This window comes from Stenella coeruleoalba, assembly GCF_951394435.1.
Source record: "Stenella coeruleoalba genome assembly, chromosome: 13".
Lineage (NCBI taxonomy): Eukaryota > Metazoa > Chordata > Mammalia > Artiodactyla > Delphinidae > Stenella > Stenella coeruleoalba.
Window position 1 is genome coordinate 9273557 of NC_137159.1, and position 23456 is coordinate 9297012.

General features: G+C 50.6%; 1 protein-coding gene across 1 annotated transcript in view; it reads right to left on the reverse strand.

Moving 5' to 3' along the window:
• Positions 1 to 1650: 1650 nt before the first annotated feature.
• ZAP70 (zeta chain of T cell receptor associated protein kinase 70) overlaps positions 1651 to 23456 on the reverse strand; it is a 30210-nt gene continuing 8404 nt past the window's right edge. The window contains exons 3-14 of the mRNA XM_079940903.1: positions 22021 to 22471; positions 21136 to 21296; positions 8708 to 8846; positions 8527 to 8608; positions 8402 to 8448; positions 8113 to 8164; positions 6860 to 7052; positions 6145 to 6351; positions 4147 to 4339; positions 3915 to 4055; positions 3701 to 3813; positions 1651 to 2347 (exon numbers count right to left, since the gene is read on the reverse strand). Of these exons, the coding sequence (XP_079797029.1) occupies positions 2239 to 2347; positions 3701 to 3813; positions 3915 to 4055; positions 4147 to 4339; positions 6145 to 6351; positions 6860 to 7052; positions 8113 to 8164; positions 8402 to 8448; positions 8527 to 8608; positions 8708 to 8846; positions 21136 to 21296; positions 22021 to 22422 (1839 nt within the window). The 5' untranslated portion in view covers positions 22423 to 22471 and the 3' untranslated portion in view covers positions 1651 to 2238. The remainder of the gene's footprint in view (positions 2348 to 3700; positions 3814 to 3914; positions 4056 to 4146; positions 4340 to 6144; positions 6352 to 6859; positions 7053 to 8112; positions 8165 to 8401; positions 8449 to 8526; positions 8609 to 8707; positions 8847 to 21135; positions 21297 to 22020; positions 22472 to 23456) is intronic.

Sequence of the window (23456 nt, forward strand, 5' to 3'; positions counted from 1 at the left end):
ATAATCATAACATGAAACAAATAATAATGATGACCACAAAAGAAATGCAGACAACGAAAATGTATTTCCCTCTGACATAATACTTTATGTAACAACGTAAATAATTATCCAGTAACTAACAGGTGGATTTAATAAAACTGAAATATCTGCAAACAATACAATTTCGGAAGCCATGAAATTGTACCACTGATGTAATTTTTCTTGATTTGTTCATTAGTTTTAAAACAATTAGTTAAAAAACAATTTTTGCATTTTAATGGTGCTATTCAAAGTCAGTAATACAGTTAGCTTATGAACTAATATGTGCATTTACCAACTAAAAATATATCGCATGGCTTGCAAACTTCACTGTTTTACATTTTAAACACAAAACCTTCAAGCGGCTGCAGAGAATGACAAAATGGAAGGAACTGAGTTTGTGTCTTAATCTTTACAATCGCTGTGCTCTGCTCATCTGTTTCGAATCTAAATGCAGGAAGATATCGTCTGGCAGGGCTTGGAGACCCTCAAACAATTGCAAACCATTACAGATTTAGTCCCCAAACAAACACAGAGCTGAGAGTCTTCGTGTGTCTGAAGTTGACTCTCTAACTGGGGGCTCTCTGAACTACTTTCCAGGTAGAATACAAAGTTCATTAAAGAATACGCTAGGGAATTCCCTGGTGACGCAGTGGTTGAGAGTCTGCCTGCCGATGCAGGGGACACGGGTTCGTGCCCCGGTCCGGGAGGATCCCACATGCCGCGGAGCGGCTGGGCCCGTGAGCCATGGCCGCTGAGCCTGCGCGTCCGGAGCCTGTGCTCCGCAACGGGAGAGGCCACAACAGTGAGAGGCCCGCGTACCGCAAAAAAAAAAAAAGAATACGCTAACATGAAGCTTACCCATGAATTATTAAAACTCCGTGCGCGGTAAAATCAGAGCAAGGTCCGTACCTAAGTTAATAACCCCGATTTCCTGGTTTCGACAACGCACTCACATCACCAAGGTTCTGGGGTCTCCTCTCGGGCGTCACCAGCCTGGGCCTCAAGCCCCAGTCCCCACACCCCACCCCACAGTGCCACAAAACAGCCCCAGGCTTTCTAGAGCTCCACAAACAAAAAGAAAGAAAATCTACCTTCTCAGAAGCCGCAGAAAATCTCCTCGCCTCTCCCTGGCGCTAAGCGGGTTGCATGGCCGCCCCGGAGCCCGTGGCTCTGCGGGGCCAGGCCAAGAGGAGGAGGCATTGCAGGGCATGGGGGCCAACTGCAGCCGAGCAAGTCCGGAAAAGAAATGCAGGGGCCTGGCTCCACTTCACCCGACCTGTCGGGTTCTGTGCTCCAACACCCCAGTTCATGTGGGGACACTGAAGCAGCACGCACTGGGAGCCGGGTCTTCTCCTGAGCCGGACTGAGCCGGACTGAGCCGGCCCTCGGGGCATCAGGTGATAAGGATTCCCAGCTGTGACTGTCTGGGCCCAGGGAGGAAGGGGAGGCAGCTGAGAAGGGGCCGAATCACCTGAAGAGACCTTAAAATGCACGGGCTGGGGCGGGATCAGCGTGTGTTAAACTCTCTCCAGGTGATGATAACACGCCGCGAACACGGGCAGCACCTGTCTCACGCCGTCCGTGAGGCTCGGGGAGCTGAGTGGCCAGCAGGCACGCGGCCCCTAAGTCCCCACGCTCACCTGCTGCAGCCCCTCACGCTGGTAAAGATGTCCCCGGGACACAAGGGCGGGAATGCCAGCCCCCAGGCCCACACGAGAAAAGCTGTATCAAATATTGGAATGCCCGTGCATTGCACCATCAGGCACTTCTCATGGACCCCTTCCGATGACCCAGCCCCTTTCCTGGTCCCCCCGCCCTCACCCCAGAAAGATGAGGGATCTCAGACAAGAGAGAAGCTGCGTTTATTCCAATGATTGGGGTCTTGCCACCTGAGAACTCCGGGAGTCCGCCCTCTGGGCCCAGAGGAAGGAGGGTCCTTGCTGTAAGCAACGCCCCCTCAGCTCAGGGCCTCCCAGTAGATTCCAGCCCAGGATCACCTTGCCTGGGTCTCGGCCTCCTACCCCAGCCAGAGGGGCCAGGTGACCAGGCAGGGAATACTAGACCAGTGTGGGCCGGAGGTCTGAGCTGTCCCCCTTCTCACAGCCCAGCTGGTGTGGGGGAGAGAAACTGAGCTGGGCTCCGCCAGACTGGAGGTCCTGGGAGGGAGCTGAGGACACAGGAGGAAAAGCTGGGGCGTAGGGGCCGGCAGGCTGGAGCTCAGACACACGCAGCCTCGGCCGCAGGGTCCGCGGCCCTGCTTGCCAAGCTGTAGTAGTAGGTGCGCATGCGCTGCTCCACGGTCAGGAAGTCTGGACGGTCCTCCCACCTGTGAGGGGTCGGGGAGATCCAGACTGGATCCTGATTGATCCAGACCACACCCCCAGAACCCAACTTCAGCTGGTGGGTGGACATGCACGGGGCTCAGGAAGCAGTGGGCCTGGGGTGGGGGGTGGGTATCGGGTAATGGAGGGGTCTCCTGGGTGTGAGAGGACCGCAATCCCGGGTTGGCCGTATCGCCTAGGTGAAGAGCTGACATCCAGGATGCAGGGGAACCATATACTGAGTGTTGACTGGCGAAGACTCAGGGAAGGGAGCTCCCTGAGTGCAGGGGTGACAACTGTGGACCACGGGGAGCTGGGATGTTGAATGGTGATGTGCTGAGCGTGTGCATTTGGCCAGGGTATTGGGGTGCTGGGTATGGGCTCACACGGATGCAAGTATGCTGCCCGCAAAGGAGAGGAACATTGGCGTCTGGAGGATGGGTGCAGCTAGTGGGGAGTCAGGGAATTAATGGTGTGAGGATGGGTGCAGCTAGTGGGGAGTCAGGGTATTAACGGTATGTGTGTGGACTATCCATGTATTGCGTTGGGGTGTTAGATGCTGGCCTCTTTGGGTATTGGGGTGTTGCTGTATTGTTTCTTGGTAGAGGTTGAGTTAATACTTGGTGGAGAAGGGATGGGCTGATCATTTCTTATTCATTTATCGTAAGTAGGGTGTGTATTTATTGGAGTGCTTGGGTGTTTGGGTATCAGTGTGGAAGGTGTTGGCCAGTGGAATAATGGGTGCTGGGGCAGGAAAGGTACCAAATATTGGAATGCCCGTGCATTGCAGGGTTAGTGTAGGGTAATAGCTTGTTTGGGTGCATGTTGCCTGTTGTGTGATGGGAAGGGGAGGTATCGATGGCGTTAGGAGTTGGCATGTTCAAGCGCCGGGCTTCGAGCAGACAGAGGTGGGAGGGCACTGAGTATCTGGGTGCTTTGGTGTTGGCCTGAATGGGTAATTAGGTGTTGAATGTTGGCTGATGGGAAACAGGAATTATATAATGGAGTATCATCCCATGCCCTGAGTATTGGTATCATAGTTTGGGTAACAGTACTGACTTGTCTGAGTGTTGCAGGATCATTTGAGTATTGGCTGGTGGGAGACTGAGGTTTTAGATGCTGGAGCAGTGGGTGTCCGCAGGTAGGGTGCTGGGGTGCTGGACCAGTGGAGCATTGTAGGGTCTGTTGGAGAGCTGAGCATAGATGCAGGGGGAATAAAGGTACCGAGGGTTGGAAAGGCCATGAATTGGGTGAGTCTCTGGGTGGGATGAGTTAGTTGGACTATTGGGCACCACGACCTCCTGCCCCAGGCCTGGGTGTCAGTTCAGCCAGGTACCCTCCTGCCCGCTGGCACTCACTTGTAGGTCCAGCAGTCGCTCATGAGCTTGTACATTTCGGGCGGACACTCTGGGGGGCACTCCATCCGCTTGCCCTGCTCGATGAAGGCCATGACCTCGGGGCCCTTCATCTTCTGCTCAAGCCAGAGCCAAGTACGCATGTGAGTAACCAGGGCCCCTCCCCCCCGGCCCCTCTCCCCACCCAGCTGTCCGCCCGCCTCTGCCCCACACCTGCCTTGTAGGGCTTCTGGCCATAGGAGAAGGCTTCCCACATGGTGACCCCGTAGCCCCAGACGTCACTGCGGCTGGAGAACTTGCGGAAGTTGATGCACTCAGGCGCGTACCACTTGAGCGGCCACTTCCCCGCCGAGCGAGCCTGGAGGGTGGGAGATGCTGCCGGGACAGGGCTCGGGGACCCTCCACACCACCGCCTCCTCCACCTGGGCACCCCAGGGCCGGGGGCTCACGGTGTAGTAGCTGTCATCAGCACCCAGTGCCTTGGAGAGACCAAAGTCGCTGATCTTGGCGTAGTGCCGGTTGACCAGAAGGACGTTGCGGGCCGCCAGGTCACGGTGCACAAAGTTTTTCTCCTCCAGGTACTTCATGCCCATGGACACCTGATGCAGCAGCTCCGCCACATTGCTGACGGGGATCTCCTCCCTGGGGTGCAGGGGAAGGCAGGGACAAAGCCCACTTCTCTGACCCAGCTGAGCCTCTGTTCAACAGGTGCTATTGGGCACCTGCTGTGTGCCAGGCATGGGGCGGGGGGACACGGCGTGAGCAAAACAGGCACAAACCTCTGCCCTCATCCAGGCTCGAGGCCTTAAATTTCGTCCATATACTGGGATTCCCAGACTTAACACATTTACCTGCGTCCTCTGTGTGCCCTCAGGGGGTCTCACGGGCATCTCAAAGATAATAAAGACAAAGCCAAGTTCCTGATTGTACAAACACACGCGTGCGCGCACACACACACGCTCCTCTCTCTCCATCTTTTCACTTACTCAGAAGCACTGGCCTTGCCCTCAGCTCCTTTTCCTCACACCCAATATCCAATCCATCAGCAAACCCTGGCAGCCCTGACTTCAAAATCCCTCCAGAATCCCCCTACTTCTCTCCACGTCTGCTTCTGCCACCCTGACCCAGCCGTCATCATGGCCAGCCTGGACCAGAACAGCCACCTCTGCCCTCACCCGGCACGGCCTGTCCTTCCCACACTGGAGTCAGGTCCTGCCCCTCCTCGGCTCACGGCGTCCAGGGCTCCTACCTCACTCAGGGTAAATGTCCAAGTCCTCCCCACGGCCCACAAGGCCCTGCACCATCTTCCCCATCACCTCCCTGCCCATGTCAGCTCCCCACTCCCCTGCACTCACTCTGCTTCAGCCTCGGGGCCCTACTCACAGTTCCTCTACCACACCAGGCACCTCAGGACCTTTGCACCGGCTGTGCCCTCTGTCTGGACCACTCTTCCCCCAGAGCTGCACTTGGCTGCCTCACCTTCTCACTTCTCACCCCCTACCCTGACACTCCCAACCCCCCTTTCCATAGTACTTACCTTCCAACATACTCTATACTTTACGGTATTATAATGATTATTTAAAGCCTCTCTTTCCCAACCAAACTACAGGGCAGAGAACTTTGTCTCTTTGTTCGCTGATAATCCCAAGTGCTGGTAATGGTCCCTGTCACAGAGAAATTGCCCAGTGAACACCCATGGGATAACTGAGTACATGAACTGGGACCCGTGAAGGCACGCACTCCAGCAAGAGCTCGGGTTCAAGGTCATGTGCCTCGTGTCGTGAGGGTAAGAGTTTGAGGCACGAGGGAACACAAACGAAACCAATTTCTTTGGATTAGAGATGGGCCAATTTTTTCTCTACAGGGCCTGAGAGTCAATATTTCAGCCTTTGCTGGACACATATGGTCTCTGCCACATAGTCCTCTTTGTTTTTTCCACAGACCTTTAAAAATGCGAAAGCAGGCTGTACAACACAAGCCTGGCTGCAGTTTCCCAGCCCTGCTTCAGGTCGAAGACCGTCAACCGTCGGCAACTTCCCGTGCGCCATGAACTGGCCGAGAGAACAGAGGTGGCAGTTGGGACAGAGCTGATACTTACAAAGCTCCTATAAGCAACGCCAGGCACCGTTCTGAGCACTTTCTATGGATAGACGTCAACTCATCTGACCCTCCCAAGAGCCCCTGGACGTAAATACTGTGCATCGCCGTGGTACAAATGAGGAGACTGAGGCACAGATGAATTAAGAAACCCACCTGGGGTCACACCAGTTAGCGGCAGAGCTGAAAGTCAAACCTGGGGTCAGATCTGTCATGGGCGTGAGTGTGGGCAGCAGCTGTGAGTGTGTCTATAAACGCGGGGAAATGAGTGTGGAACGCACCCGTGGGCGGACAGGATCATTCCCGCCCACGCCCCCAGCCCCAACCACCTGGCCGGCCCAGAGGCTCACTTCTTCCCGAGCAGGAACTTGTGCAGCGGCCCGCCGCCCGCCATCTCCATCACCAGCATGAGGGCCTCGGCCTGGCACACGCCGATGAGCCGCACGATGTAGGGGTTGTCCAGCTGGTGCATGATCTGCGCCTCCCGCATCATCTCGTCCTTGTCCGCCTTCTCTGTGTTCTGTTTCAACACCTTGATGGCCACGTCGATCTGCTTCCTGCCGTGACGCACAGAGGGACGCGCGTGAGCCGGCACGGGCCCGACCTGGCCCCCTCCTCCCAACCCGACCTGCCTCTCCTCTCCCTGGACTTGTGTAGTAGATGCTGTGGTTTGCCGCCCAGTCCTCCCTGCAGCTCACGGCTCACAGCTCACAGCCAAGCCCCTCCCAGGAACTGCCCCTTGCTGAAAAGAACCGGCTCAAAGTGTCACCCTCCCCAGGGGCAGCCTGTACCAAGTGACCAGCCGATGGAGTAGACAAGGGGGACTCTGTTGCATCTGCAGCTCAGCCCAACTTCTCTCTGCCCCAGACCTGCCCCTCTCACTCCTTCTCGGGTGTTGCCCTGGGCTCCCCCAGGTAACCCCGCCTAGCAGGCAATTTCCTGTCCCAGCGTCTGTTTCCCAGGCAACCTGAAGTCACATCCTGGCTCCAACCCCCAAGGCCTTGGGAGGCAGCGCCCCCTCTGCCCCTCCCACAGCGGTTCCCCAGCCAAGGCTGGGCAGCCTACTTGCACATGCGGTAGACGCCCTGGCGAACGGAGCCAAAGTTGCCGCAGCCAAGTTCTATGTCAGCCATGAGGAGGTTCTCGCGCTTCAGGAAGAGCTTCTTGTTTTTGAGCTCCTCGGGGTCGCTGTAGGGGCTCTCGTACACGCTGGTGTCCATGGGCATCGATCGCGGCTTCTCTGAGGACGCTAGGCATGCTGGGCACACACACAGGCGTGTGCTCCCAAGTCAGGAGCAGGGAGAGGGATGGGGGCTGGGCAGGGCAGCCTCGGTGCCCACCAGGCACGTCGCCGCAAGGCACAGGGTGCACCGTGCAGAGCACGCACAGGCACACGTGCACACGTGTGTGATCACGTGCGTGCGTGCATTTGTGTGCACTCCTGGTCCCCTCTGTGGGTGAGCTGGGAAGCCACGTCCAAGAGGACTCTAGTGCGCACTGGCCTGAGTGTGCACACACATGCGTCCTTGCGTGTTCACGCATAACACCCACGTACACTCTCACCCACGTCTCGGTGTGTGATGGGGGTCCAAAGGCGTGTCTGCACAAGTAACCACTACAGTGCCAGCTGAGGCGTGCACACCTATGGGTGTGCGTGCACTGACACGTCTGCACCCGTGTCACGCCTGCCCAGGTCTGCGTATGCACCACGCAGCCAGGTGTACAAGGGCTGCAGATGAGCCTCTCTGTGCACAGGCAACCGTGTATGTTCTCTACACACACGTGCACAGGCTTACATCCACACATGAAACACAGGAGCATCTGCGACAGTGCCTTTCAGGGACCTGGGCTCTGGAGCCTGCCTCCTTGGGTTCAAACCCCAGCTCCACCACTGCCTAGCTGCGGGACATGACAGTTCCCGGCCCTCCTTTCTCTTCTGTAAAATGAGAATAATTACCATGACCGCCTCATGTGCTTGTCGGGAGGATTCAGCAAAGCTCATACACTCAGTGAGCTTGGGGCATGACTGGCAGATAGTAGGTGCTTAACAGATGTGTGTCTGTACCCGGGCTGGCCCAGGCATGGCCAGGTCTACTCCCCTGCACGTCAGCATGCCCCCGGGCACGTGCTCACAGGCGGGCATGATGCATGTGCCCACGTGGACACCTGCAGGCACAGTGCATGCACAGGGCAACCAGGCCCACTGCCGCAGGTCAGGCCTGGCACATGTCCCTCCCCTGACACACCCCAGGGCCCAGCCAGGACCCTGCTCTTGGTCTGACACGAACCCCTACACACCTCCATCTCTGCCGACTCACCTGGTTCAGGGGTGTATCCGTCTGAGTTGAGCGTGTCGATCCGTCTCTGAGGCTAAAGGTCATGGGGTCAGCAAGGGTCAGCAGGGCCAGAGCTGGGGGCACCCAGCCCCTCTCATGAGACCCACATCGTCTGAGGACTCCCAGAGATGGTGCTGGGGGTGCCCTCTTCTGTTCCACGGCAGCCCCACTCTCCCCCCATCTCCTGCCCGGAGCCCCACCCTGGGAACAGGACCCATTGCCCACCCAGCTCCATCCCCAAGGCCCCAAGTCTACGGCGCTGCTGACTCACCTGGGTGAATGTGGATGGGTGGGCGGGGAGTGTGGGAGCAGCGGCCTCTGGGGGAGCAGAAGGGACAGTGAGGGGGTGGGGGCCGGGGTCTCCCGCTCACCCCTGTGCCCCGCTGCCCCGCTCACCTGAGCTGGCGCTGTTGTTGGGACAGGCCTCCTTTAGGCAGTAGATGAGCCCGTCAGCCTTCAGCTTCAGGTACTCCACCAGCTGCAGGGAGGAGCGTCAGGGCCGGGGCTCCCCTCCTCCCCAGGAGCCTGAGCACCCCGCCGCAGCCTCTCCCCACAACAGGGTGTGTGGGCGGCCTACCTGCCAGAGCGTGTCAAACTTGGTCCCCTCGGGAATGCAGTATTTGCCCGCCTTGTCCTGGCTGATGAGGTAGTGGTACACAGTCTTCCCATAGATCAGAGACAGCGCATAGGTGCCCTGCTCCTTCCGGGGTCTCAGCCTGGTGGGGGATGGAGGGGGTGTCACCCCTACAACCACATGGGTCCCCTCCCCCGTGGTGCCCTCCTAGTTAGGCCCTAGTTCCCACACACACGCCCTATGGCCTCTGCACCCCAGAGCCTCATGGAGAAGTGGCAGGGGCTGCGGGAGCTGAGGTCAGGCCCCACTCAACCTCCAGACCTACTGGTAACAGGCTATGCGTGGGGCTGGCGGAGGGGGTGCCGGGGTGAGCAGAGAGGTGAATGGCCATGTTCACAGTCATCCAAGGGCAGGTATGTGGCCATCCACAGGGGAATACTGGGCCACCCACGGTGGACATTCAGCCCTGCGGGGCCTGATACTCAGGCACCCACAGCTGCACACTTGGCCATTCAGGGGGGAACACTTAGCCATACGCTGGGGGGCACCTGGTCCTCCATGGCTGAATACCAGGCCACCCATGGTTGGACACTGGGCCACAGGTGTGGGGCGGGGAGGCACTTGGCGATTCCTGGAGGGATATTTTTTCATCTATGGTGGACACAGAGCCACTCACGGGGGACACACAGACTTAAGACCATTCTCTTGGGGAGACAAAGCTGTTTCTATACATAGAGCGACAAAGGCAAGTGCAAGTCCATGGCTAGATCACAGGGCACCTTCGTACACATCAGCACAAGTCACCTTGCCATCACAAGAGACCCACCAGTTATCATAACAGATGACCTTTAACAGAATGAAACCCTTGATTGTCCTCTTCTGGAAATTTGCCAAAACAAATAATCTTCCATGTCTATCGATCAGAATTAAGCCCCTAAAAGATGGTGCCTTCATGCAGTAAGAACCTGTCCAACCACACACACACATGCACACACACACACACACACACACGGACCAATTTAGGGCCACCTGCACCCTCCCATCCTATTGTAAAACTAGTCAGCATCTCCCACAAAATAGTTTCGTCTTGAGTTCCCAGCACAAGTTTCTATTCCAGGGTTAAGTGTAGATTTCTAATGGACGAGGGAGGGGCAGCTGTTTCTGGAGGTGGTCTCAGGCTCTGTGGACACTGTAGACAACAGACCAATAATCTAGGGGATTGAACTAAGTTACACAAGAGCTGGCTGGGAGCGCACAGCAGGAAATAGCCATGGGATGACCCACAGGTGGGCACCATCAGAGTGTAAACTCTCAGGGCTTGGGCCCTGCCCATGGATATTAATTCACTGGACAAATATTTACTAAGTGTTGACCACATGCCAGGCATTATTCTAAAGGCAGGAGTACAGTGGTGAACAAGACAGACACGAGCCCACCTTGCAACTCTTCCTTAGGCCAAAGAGACAGAGAAATGTCCCTTAAATCTCCATGGCAAAACATGAGTGAGGGATGGAGGGGTGGCTGTGAATATCCTATCCATTGCCGGACAGCAAGTTCCCCAAAGAACAATGCAGTGAAGGCTGACATAGTGACCAGGGCAGCCTACCTGGACACGTGGAGAGATAGGAAACAGGGTGGGGAGCAATGGGGGAGCACCAAAGGCAAGGAAGAGAATCCCACAACAAACTAAGAAAGGCAAATGTCCCACAGAAAGGAAGGAGCTTCCATAACTAGACTGGTGGGCTGGCCTGGAGGTGATTGTCTCTAACTACTAGTTCTCTTCTTTTGAGAAGTGAAAATACTTCATAAGGTCAAAACCTTAAGTTTTGAACTGACAACAAAAATTCAATGCCCAGAGGGCAGAGAGCAGAAGCAAGAAGAACTACAATTCTGCAGCCTGTGGAAAGAAAACCACATTCACAGAAAGATAGGGAAAATGAAAAGGCAGAGGACTTTGTACCAGATGAAGGAACAAGATAAAACCCCAAAAAACAACTAAATGAAGTGGAGACAGGCAACCTTCCAGAAAAAGAATTCAGAAAACGATAGTGAAGATGATCCAGAACCTCAAAAAAAGAATGGAGGCAAAGATCGCGAAGATGCAAGAAATGTTTAACAAAGATCTAGAAGAATTAAAGAACAAAAAAACAGATGAACAATACAATAACTGAAATGAAAAATACACTAGAAGGAATCAATAGCAGAATAACTGAGACAGAAGAATGGATAAGTGACCTGGAAGACAGAATGGTGGAATTCACTGCCACAAAACAGAATAAAGAAAAAAGAATGAAAAGAAATGAAGACAGCCTAAGAGACCTCTGGGACAACATTAAATGCAACAACATTTGCATTATAGGGGTCCCACAAGGAGAAGAGAGAGAGAAAGGACCCGAGAAAATATTTGAAGAGATTCTAGTCGAAAACTTCCCTAACATGGGAAAGGAAATAGCCACCCAAGTCCAGGAAGCACAGAGAGTCCCAGGCAGGATAAACCCAAGGAGAAACATGCCGAGACAGATAGCAATCAAACTGACAAAAATTAAAGACAAAGAAAAATTATTGAAAGCAGCAAGGGAAAAATGACAAATAACACACAAGGGAACTCCCATAAGGTTAACAGCTGATTTCTCAGCACAAACTCTACAAGCCAGAAGGGAGTGGCATGATATATTTAAAGTGATGAAAGGCAAGAACCTACAACCAAGATTACTCTACCCAGCAAGGATCTCGTTCAGATTCGACAGAGAAATCAAAAGCTTTACAGGCAAGCAAAAACTAAGAGAATTCAGCACCACCAAACCAGCTCCACAACAAATGCTAAAGGAACTTCTCTAAGTGGGAAACACAAGAGAAGAAAAGGACCTACAAAAACAAACCCATAACAATTAAGAAAATGGTAACAGGAACATACATATCAATAATTACCTTAAAGGTGAATGGATTAAATGCTTCAACCAAAAGACACAGGCTCGCTGAATGGATACAAAAGACAAGACCCATATATATGCTGTCTACAAGTGACCCACTTCAGACCCAGGAACACATACAGACTGAAAGTGAGGTGATGGAAAAAGATATTCCATGCAAATGGAAATCAAAAGAAAGCTGGAGTACCAATACTCATATCAGATAAAATAACCTTTAAAATAAAGAATGTTATAAGAGACAAGGAAAGACACTACATAATGATCAAGGAAGCAATCCAAGAAGAAGATATAACAATTATAAATACATACGCACCCAACATAGGAGCACCTCAATACATAAGGCAATTGCTAATAGCTATAAAAAAGGAAATCAACAGTAACATAATAATAGTGGGGGATTTTAACACCTCACTTACACCAATGGACAGATCATCCAGACAGAAAATTAATAAGGAAACACAAGCTTTAAATGACACAATAGACCAGATAGATTTAATTGATATTTATAGGACACTCCATCCAAAAACAGCTGATTACACTTTCTTCTCAAGTGCACACAGAACATTCTCCAGGACAGATCACATCTTGGGTCACAAATCAAGCCTCAGTAAATTTAAGAAAATTGAAATCACATCAAGCATCTTTTCTGACCACAACGCTATGAGATTAGAAATCAATTACAGGGGAAAAAAACGTAAAAAATACAAACACATAGAGGCTAAACAATACGTTACTAAATAACCAGAGATAACTGAAGAAATCAAAGAGGAAATCAAAAAATACCTAGACACAAATTACAACGAAAACACGATGATCCAACACCTATGGGATGCAGCAAAAGCAATTCTAAGAGGGAAGTTTATAGCAGTACAAGCCTACCTCAAGAAACAATCTCAAATAAACAATTTAACCTTACACCTAAAGGAATTAGAGAAAGAAGAACAAACAAAACCCAAAGTTAGCAGAAGGAAAGAAATCATAAAGATCAGAGCAGAAATAAGTGAAATAGAAACAAAGAAAACAAGAGCAAAGATCAATAAAACTAAAAGCTGGTTCTTTGAGAAGATAAACAAAATTGATAAACCTGTAGCCAGACTCATCAAGAAAAAGAGGGAGGGCCTCCATGGTGGCGCAGTGGTTGAGTCCGCCTGCCGATGCGGGGGACACAGGTTCGTGCCCCAGTCCGGGAGGATCCCACATGCCGGAGAGCGGCTGGGCCCGTGGGCCATGGACACTGGGCCTGTGTGTTCAGGCCCTGTGCTCCACAACGGGAGAGGCTGCAGCAGTGGGAGGCCCATGTACCGCAAAAAAAAAGAAAAGAAAAGAAAAAGAGGGAGAGGACTCAAATCAATAAAATTAGAAATGAAAAAGGAGAAGTTACAACAGACACTGCAGAATACAAAGCGTCCTAAGAGAATACTACAAGCAACTCTATGACAATAAAATGGACAACCTGGAAGAAATGGACAAATTCTTAGAAAGGTATAGCCTTCCAAGACTGAAGCAGGAAGAAATAGAAAATATGAACAGACCAATCAAGTAATGAAATTCAAACTGTGATTAAAAATCTTCCAACAAACAAAAATCCAAGACCAGATGGCTTCACAGATGAATTCTATCAAACATTTAGAGAAGAGCTAACCCCCATCCTTCTCAAACTCTTCCAAAAAATTGCAGAGGAAGGAACACTCCCAGACTCATTCTATGAGGCCACCATCACCCTGATACCAAAACCAGACAAAGATACACCAAAAAAAGAAAATTAAAGACCAATATCACTGATGAATACAGATACAAAAATCCTGAACAAAATACTAGCGAACAGAATGCAAAAACACATTAAAAGAATCATATACCATGATCAAGTGGGATTTATCCCAGGGATACAAGGATTCTTCAATACACACAAATCAATCAATGTGATACACCATATTAACAAATTGAAGAATAAAAACCATATGATCATCTCAATAGATGCAGAAAAAGTTTTTGACAAAATTCAACTCCCATTTATGATAAAAACTCTCCAGAAAGTGGGCACAGAGGTAACCTACCTCATCATAATGAAGGCCATATACGACAAACCCACAGCAAACATCATTCTCAATGGTGAAAAACTGAAAGCATTTCCTCTAAGATCAGGAACAAGGCAAGGATGTCCACTCTCACCGCTATTATTCAACATAGTTTTGGAAGTCCTAGCCACAGTAATCAGAGAAGAAAAAGAAATAAAAGGAATACAAATTGGAAAAGAAGAAGTAAAACTGTCACTGCTTGCAGATGACATGATACTATACATAGAGAATCCTAAAGGTGCCACCAGCAAACTACTAGAGCTAATCAATGAATTTGCTAAGGTTGCAGGATACAAAGTTAATGCACAGAAATCACTTGCATTCCTATCCACTAACAACGAAAGACCAGAAAGAGAAATTAAGGAAACAATCCCATTCACCATTGCAACAAAAAGAATAAAATACCTAGGAATAAACCTACCTAAGGAGGTTAAAGACCTGTACTCAGAAAACTATAAGACACTGATGAAAGAAATCAAAGATGACACAAACAAATGGAGAGATATACCATGTTCTTGGATTGGAAGAATCAATATTGTGAAAATGACTATACTACCCAAAGCAATCTACAGATTCAATGCATGCCTATCAAATTCCCAGTGGCATTTTTTACAGAACTAGAATAAAAAATATTAAAATTTGTATGGAGACACAAAAGACCCCGAATAGCCAAAGCAGCCTTGAGGGGAAAAAAATGGAGCTGGAGGAATCAGACTCCCTGACTTTAGACTATATTACAAAGCTACAGTAATCAAGACAATATGGTACTGGCACAAAACTGGAAATATAGATCAATGGAACAGGATAGAAAGCCCAGAGATAAACCCATGCACCTATGGTCAACTAGTCTATGACAAAGGAGGCAAAGATATACAATGGCAAAAAGACAGTCTCTTCAATAAGTGGTGCTGGGAAAACTGGACAGCTACATGGAAAGGAATGAAATTAGAACACTCCCCAACACCATACACAAAAATAAACTCAAAATGGATTGGAGACCTAAATGTAAGACCAGATACTATAAAACTCTTAGAGGAAAACATAGGAAGAACACTCTTTGACATAAATCACAGCAAGATTTTTTTTGATCCACCTCCTAGAGTAACAGAAATAAAAACAAAAATAAACAAATGGGACCTAATGAAGCTTAAAAGCCTTTGCAAATCAAAGGAAACTACAAACAAGATGAAAAGACAACCCTCAGAATGGGAGAAAATATTTGCAAACGAATCAATAGCAAAGGATTAATCTCCAAAATATATAAACAGCTCATGCAGCTCAATATTAAAAAACAAACAACCCAATCAAAAAATGGTCAGAAGACCTAAATAGACATTTCTCCAAAGAAGACATACAGATGGCCAAAAAGCACATGAAAAGCTGCTCAACATCACTAATTATTAGAGAAATGCAAATCAAACTACAATGAGGTAACACCTCACACCAGTTAGAATGGGCATCATCAGAAAAGTTACAAACAACAAATGCTGGAGAGGGTGTGGAGAAAAGGGAACCCTCTTGCACTGTTGGTGAGAATGTAAACTGATACAGCCACTATGGAGAACAGTATGGAGGTTCCTTAAAAAACTAAAAATAGAATTACCATATGACCCAGCAATCCCACTACTCGTCATATACCCAGAGAAAACCATAATTCAAAAAGACACATGCACCCCAATGTTCATTGCAGCACTATTTACAATAGCCAGGTCATGGAAGCAACCTAAATGCCCTTTGACAAACAAATGCATAAAGAAGATGTGGTACATATATACAGTGGAATATTACTCAGCCATAAAAAAGAACGAACTTGGGTCATTTATAGAGACGTGAATGGACCCAGAGACTGTCATACAGAGTGAAGTAAGTCAGAAAGAGAAAAACAAATATCGTCTATTTACACATATATGTGGAACCTAGAAAAATGGTACAGATGAACTGGTTTGCAAGGCAGAAATAGAGACACAGATGAAGAGAACAAACGTATGGACACCAAGGGGGGAATGTTGGGGGGGTGGATGGGAGATTGGGATTGACATGTATACACTAATATGTATAAAATAGATAACTAATAAGAACCTGCTGTATAAAAAATAAATAAAATAAAATTCAAAAAAATAAAAAAACTCAATGCTCAGCCACTCATCAGCAAACGTGTGTGGAATATTGAAAAAAAACAGCACAATATTAGACCTTTCTTCCCATCAATAAATGGAATCTAGTTCTGTATCTCCTGAATCAGGGATTGACCATGTGACTTGCTTTGGTCAATAAGACATTAGCAAACAGGACACAAGGAGAGGCTGGAAAAGTGGGTGACACTGGGGTTTGCCTGCCCTTTCTTGCTTCTCCTGGCAGCCCTGCAACGACCATGGAAGTGAGCCCACACTAGCCTGCTGGAGAAGCCATATGAAGGAGAATCAAGGCATCCCAGGCTGCCATCTGCCAGACATGTGAGTGAGGCCATCCCAGACCATCAAGGCCCAGTCAATCCTTCAGCTGACTGCGGCCACACAACTGAGCTCAAAAGAAACCAGCTGCATAACCACCCAGCCGAACTAAGCCCAAATAGCCAACCCATTGAATCAAGGCTGAATAAATGAATGTTATTTTAAGCTACAACAGTTTAGGGTGGTTTGTTACACAGCAAAGGCTAACTGATACACTGTCTTTGGAAAGAGACATGTGAGTTCACAAAAGAGCAGCCACCAATCCCACGTAGGCAAAGACTACTATACTGGTGTGGTCACCACATATATTTCAATGTCACAAATTCTACTTTATTTACCAAAAAAACCACCAGGTGGTGGCAGTTCTTCATCCTTGTAGTTCAAGCCTGAACTTAAACTAGAGGTACAGGCTAAGAAATCAACTCGTATCTCCACTTTTTTTTTTTTTTGGCTATGCCATGAGACTTGTGGGATCTTAATTCCCCAACCAGGGATTAAACCTGTGCCCCCTGCAATGGAAGCATGCAGTCCTAACCACTGGACTGCCAGGGAATTCCCTCCACTTTAAAAATAATATATAGAAACTGATAACAGTGAAAAAAATAAGAGCTACCATTTATTAAGATGCTCGTTCTAAATTCTTCACATATTTGTCATTTAGTCTTCACAGCATTCTCCACAAGATACCTACCTTGTCCTCTCATTATCCACATTTTGCAGAGGAGGAAGCTTAGGCTCAAGAACACTGCACCTCTTGCCTAAACTGCACAGTTGATTAGGGGTAGAGCCAGGATGCCAATCCATTTCTGACTCTCCAGTTAATTGCTCCATGGGACTGACACCCAGCCCAGCCACAGCAAGTTGCTTCTTCTCCGTGTGCCTCAGTTTCCTCACATGTAAAATGAAAACACAGAACTAACCCAGACTTTAGGGCTCCAAAGGATCAACCGTGATCTCATATAACTGTAGGCATAATCTTTGGGGTAAATATGTTTGGGGGATTGTGAGAAGGGTTCAGCTTCACTAAAATTCCCAAAGGGGTCAGTGATCCATTAAGAAACAATTAACAATATGTTCTTGAAGGCCCTTTCCAGGGGTCAAGTGTCTTTTCAAGTTGAATCAACCAGTCCCACAGATGCTGCAATTATGCAGAAAGGAAGCGAGCTTTGACAGCAAACAGCGTTAGGTATAATTCCAACCATTCATCAGCAGCTCTGAACGGTGGTCACTGGTAAGCATTCCAGGCCACAGTGGTGTGTCTTTCTATCACACCCGCACCCTTACCACGGAACCAGACCAGTCCTGGGCTTGTCCCAGGCATCGTGATGCATCAGGGATGTCCCTTCATCCCTGCCTCAGGAGAGGTTCTGCGCCTACAGCTTTGACCTTCAGCCCCTAACTACCCACATACTGAGAAAGCAGTTACTGACAACAGGAACCACAAGAAAAACCTACAGTGCTTCTGTCAGAAGCATGTCCTGCCTAACTTTCCAGGAGTCTGGTTCATGGTGGTGGCTTCTGGTCTCTTGACATTTCCCTGCATGAGCCACTGTCCCTCATAATGTCACTGCTCCAACTGCTTCTGAAACCCAGCATCAGCTCCAGTCTCTATACTGTACCCAGATCCTAGCTCCCTCAGTCTCAGCCTGCTGCGGCCAATGCTGGTCCTATCCACCTCTGAGACTTCAAGCCACCTCGATATCCAAAGCACCTACAGCCGCTCGCCCTGGTTCTCCAGAGATTCCTCTTATCCCAACAGACTGGTTAACTCCAAGCCTGTTATAAACTCTGCTGTGTTAATGGAGAAAGTTTGCAAACTTTTCCTTTGGGCAGTGGAATTGTTTGTCAAGCAACATCTTCCATAGAAGCTTAAGATAAGAAACACGTCAAAGCTGAGCTGGGGGGACTTCCCTGGTGGCGCAGTGATTAAGAATCCTCCTGCCAATGCAGGGGACACAGGTTCGAGCCCTGGTCCAGGAAGATCCCACATGCCGCAGAGCAACTAAGCCCGTGCTCCACAACTACTGAGCCTGCGCTATAGAGTCCGCAAGCCACAACTACTGGAGCCCGCGTGCCACAACTACTGAAGCCCACGCACCTAGAGTCCATGCTCCACAACCAGAGAAGCCACCACAATGAGAAGCCCGTGCACCACAAGGAAGAGTAGCCCCTGCTCACCACAACTAGAGAAAGCCCGCATGCAGCAATGAAGACCCAGCACAGCCAAAAATTAATTAATTAATTTTTTTAAAAAAAGCTGAGTTGGGATGGGGCTCAGAATCCCCCCCTGCTCCACCCTCTACTCACTTCTTCCACCCCCTCCCCCCAGAATCTTTTGATATTGTCGGGGGCCTTAGGGAATCTGGGAGAAAGTTTTAAACCATTGGAATGGTGGAATCATTATCTCTATGAGTACGTGTGTTTGCGTGAGGTAGGAAGGAGAGATGGGGAAGGGAGGGGTGGGGAGGAAAGAAAAAGAAAAAAAAAACAAGACAAAAGAGAGGCAAAGACTGTGAGGTGATGAAAGGCTGAACTGGGGATATGAGATGAAACCAGAGAAGGGAACCTAGATTGTAAAAAGAAAGAAAAATGAAATTACATGTTACAAAGGAGGAAGCAGCTACAAGGAGAAAGAATTGCTGCACCAACAGGAAAGGTGGAGAACCCCCCTTCGTTGTGTCCGGCTTGGAGAGAGCCCCTGGACACTCAGGTACCTGGGGTAACTTGTGCAAGAGCAAGTGAGATGTGAACGTGGGGAGATGTGTGACCAATGGCCGAGAAGGTCTTAGTGAGCATCACGCTTGAGGGGGGGAGCGTGCAGCATCCTGATGAAGCAGGTGACAAACATCTGGACAAGTACCGGCCATCACTAGGTACTAGAAGGTGGAGCCCTCTAGAAGGACCAGATGCAGGCTCTGCCTTCCAGTTCATAGTCCAAAAGGAAAGATGCCCCAAATGCCCACGTTTGAGATGCCCATCACCCTCATTATGGCCTCCTTGTTCTAATCCTCTGATAGACTGTTTGCAAAACTGGCTGCCTCAATTATTCTCCCTTGGGTAGTCCCTTCCCCACAGTGACTCTGGTCTGAGCCAAGTGGCTTGCTTTGGCCAAGAGGACATCAGTTACATTACACAAGCAGAGGCTTGAAAAGTGCTTGTGTATTGTAACTTGCCTTCTCTGATTGTTCTTAGGAACCCTGCAACCAACACCATGTGAACAAGTCCAGGCTAGCCTGCTCAATGATGACAGCACTGCAGCCTACTCATCCCTATCGCCCAGGTGACACTGAGCCAACAGCCAGAGCCATGGTCATCCCAACCTATTCAGTCCCAGCCCAGCCGATCTAAACCAGAAGGACTACTCAGCTGACTCACAGAACCATGAGAAGTAATAAACTGTTGTTTTGAGTCAGTAAGTCTTGGGACAGCTTGTTACACAGCAAAAGCTAACTGATACAAATGCAAAGTTGAGTTTCCCTCTTAGAGAAAACAGACCTATCTTAATCTGTTCACAAGCCGTCCTTGCAGCTGAGTATTATCTGTAACATGCAATTACAGCCTAAATTTACAGCCTAACTCTGTTAGGCAGGGTGAAAAAAAAAGTATTTTATCAGCTGACAGTAGAGTCTTGTAGAGGGACCTGCATCTTGTGGGAGACCTGCAGGTAATCTGGTACACATGCTGAAACCTCACATGGGTGGGGGAAATCAAGGGAAAGGGGTCAGTTCCTCCAAGTGGGATGGCCCCAGGAGAGGGAACAGCCCAGCAGGGAGGTGGGTGAGAGCAAGGATTCAGCCAGGCAGGATCTCAGGCCAAGAAGCAACCATGAGAACAGAGACCCTTAAGAATTAACATCTCAAGGGGAGGATGCTAGACTCCCTGAGGTCACAGGAAAGAGACAGGCACCAAGTTTCTCCATATCTCAAGGCCTGAGTGGCCTCAGCTGACATCCGGATAACATCTGCTATACAACGAACCCATGTCCAGACCAGAAAGCAGCAGCCCCAGCAGGGGGCTTTAGACAGACTCTTTCATAATAACAAACTCACAAACAGCCACATGGTTCAGCTGTGGCTCATGCTCAGGCAGAGATACGCACATTCACCCACTTAAAATAACCCTTAGTGCATTTTTAGTATATGCCAGATACTATACTATTGCTTTACACATATTAATTCCTGCGATCCCATAAGAGACCCTTGGGTAGGTACTACCACCATCCACAGTGCAGGTGGAGGGAGTTGCTTCAACGCTCTCCCAGCGCTCCTACCTCACTCAGGGTCAAAGCCAAAGTCACCTCCCTGCCTTCTCCCCCTCCCACTCCAGTCCTCGCTTACTAAGCTCCAAGCACACTGGCCTCCTTGCTGATTCTGGAACATGCCAAGAACCTCCTCCTGGTCTGTGTTCTTGCCAGGAACACCTTCTCCCAGAGAGCTCACAGCCCACTTCTCACCTCCTTCGGTTCTTTACGCAGAAGCCACCCGATCGGAGAGGCCTTTTCTGGCCACCTAAGCTCAACTTGGAGCCCCCCTCCCCAGCTCCACACACAGCACTTGCCACCCTCTGACATACTCTATGTTTTAGCGATTCATCCTTCTTTGTCTACCTGCTCCACAAGGACGGGGATTTGTGTCTGTCCTGTGCACTGCCACGTCCTCAATGCCCGGAACAGTGCATGTGGTAACTGTTCAACAAATATTTGGTGAATGCAGGAGAGGAAATCCAAGTAGGCAGCTCCGATAGCTGCCCAGCGTTCCCAGATGGTAAGTAGCAGACGCTGGATTCCAACCCAAGCCGCCCAACTCTGAAGTCCTCACCACTGCTGCCCCTTTCGCATATCACGTCCCTGCGCACATTCAGAAAAGCACTACCCACTCACACTTGTGAGCGCAGGCACACCCCTCACCGCCCACCTGCACACTGAGGTCTGCCCCAGCCTCACCACCCCACAGCCCCAGGCTCTAAGCCCCACATACAGGAACTTGCCGTCCGTCTGTGAGCCTGAGTAGAGTTTGCGCTCCGCCTCCTCGCGCGTCAGGCTTTTGTGGTACCAGGGCATCCGCTCGTGAGCCGTCGTGGCAATGAGCTTCTCCACCTGAGGGGCCTGGCTGATGATGGCCTGCTCCAGGGCCTCGCCCTAGGGAAGAACGGGAGGGTGGAGAAGACTTGTGTCTCCAAGTAGGCGGCCACAGGACACCTCTTCCATCTCCTGGACCCTCCCAATTGCCTCTTCCACATGAGACAGCCCACCCACCCAGGCGCACCTAGGGGGTGAGTCATTTAGGCTGTTAATGAAAGCCAAGCCCCCTCATCTCTATGGTCCCGCCCCAAGCCATCCAGGCCCCGCCCATCCAGGGCTACGGCCCAGGCCCCGCCTTCTAGCCGGCCCCAAGCTCATCTCCAGCTTGAAGATCTAACACTGGTAATCGCGCCCCATGGTGCACTGCATGTTGTCGAAGACCACAACCCACCGCCCCTGCCGGCCAACCTACCCCAGAGCACCGACCCCACCATCCTCTCAGGCCCCTCTCCCAGCCCAAGCCTCGCCTCCTCTGGACTCAGCGTGACCTCCACCTACCCCGACCTCCACTTTGCCATCTGCCTCTGACAAGCACCATAGCATCGTTCAGGCCCCTGCCTCCGAGGCCTCCTCCCAGGCCCGCCCCCAGTCAGGCCCCAACCCTCCAGCATCTAAAACGGGCGCAGCACAGCATAATACAGGCTGGCGAAGACCACCACTCTCCCCCAGTTCCATTGCTCCCTCGGCCCCAAGGGCCCGCCCTTCCCGGCCCCGCCTTCCCAAGGCCCGCCCCTCCGGCCACGCCCTCCCAAGACCCGCCCCTTCGGCCCTGCGCTCTCACCTCTAGTTTCCAAGTCTGGCGCACGTAGTCGCGCACCATGGCATCGCGTAGGCTGTCGAAGACCCCGGGCTGCGGCTCGAGCCCCGACGGCCGGTTGCACGGCTTGCGCAGGTTGCAGGGCAGCCCGTCTGGGTCGCGCGAATAGAACTCGCAGAGCTCAGCGGGGCCGCAGTGCGCTTTTCCGCCCGCAATAGCGTAGGTGCCGTTGAGCTGGCGCTCGATGGGGAAGTGGTGGAAGCGCACGTCGTGCACGAGCGAGAGCACATAGCCGCCTAGAGAGCGCAGGCAGTGGCGCAGCAGGAAGAGCCCGTCGGCCATGCCCGCCAGCTTCAGGTGCTCCTCGGCCTCGGCGCGCGAGATGCTGCCGTAGAAGAAGGGCAGGTGCGCCGCGGGGTCCGGCATCGCCGCCGCTGCACTGAGCAGGGTACGGGCCCCTGAGCCTCTTCAGACTCTGTGAGTTCAGAGCAGGATTGGGGGCACGTCAGGGCCTCGGTTTCCCTTCCTGAACCCGTCCATTGTACCCAGAGATAGTAGGAGAGAGCCCGCATTAAAGGGCATCCGTGCGGCACAGCTGAGTGTGCCGATCGTGCAGAGCCTGATTTGTGCCGGAGTCAACTTGGAAAGGAGGCCCAGCCTACGGGACTCAGACTGGGGAGTCCCAAACCAGCCTTTGACTTTTCAGACCTCGTACGGAGCGCCCCACTGGCCACGACACAACAGCACCTGGAACCTTCATCCACCTCCCAAACACGTGTTGAATTCTTACTGTGTTTCAGGATGGAGATACGGGTGAATAAGAGACATGATCCCTGCCCTCCTGAAGATAACAGTCTGAGGGAGAGGGGATGCAATAAACAAGGAGAGACAAAAATAATTACAGATTGAGGTCAGTGTTCTAAAGGAAATAAATAGAGGGAGATCAAGACGGAAGAAGCCACTGTAGCTGGGATGGTCACATTCTTTGGGGAGGTAGCATTTGAGCTGAGATCCGAAGGAAAAGGAGGAGCCCACTTCTCAAAAAGCATGGAGGGGAGCACATCAGGCAGAAGGAAGAGCAAGTCCCAGGGCCTGGAAGCTGGAACAACTTTGCTCATCAAAGGACCTTGACTCCATTAGCCTTCCCGACTCTTCCCTCTGACCCTTTCCCAGCAACCTTAGAAATTCCCCTTAGCCCTGCCTTCGTGAACGAGTGTCTAGAAAGCATAAGCTAATCTGAATATCCATTAATCGGGGATTGGTTAAATACATTAGGATTTAACTCCAATGTGAACTGCGATACAGTCATTAAACAAAAGGAGGTTTGGAAAGTATGACCCTATATGGGGAGGAGGAAGTAAGGACATATAGATACCTGGTGAGGAAGATATCTAACCTGAAATTATCCACCTTCAACTTTCTAGGGTGATGGTGATGTCCAATATCTTGAGAAGCGTTGT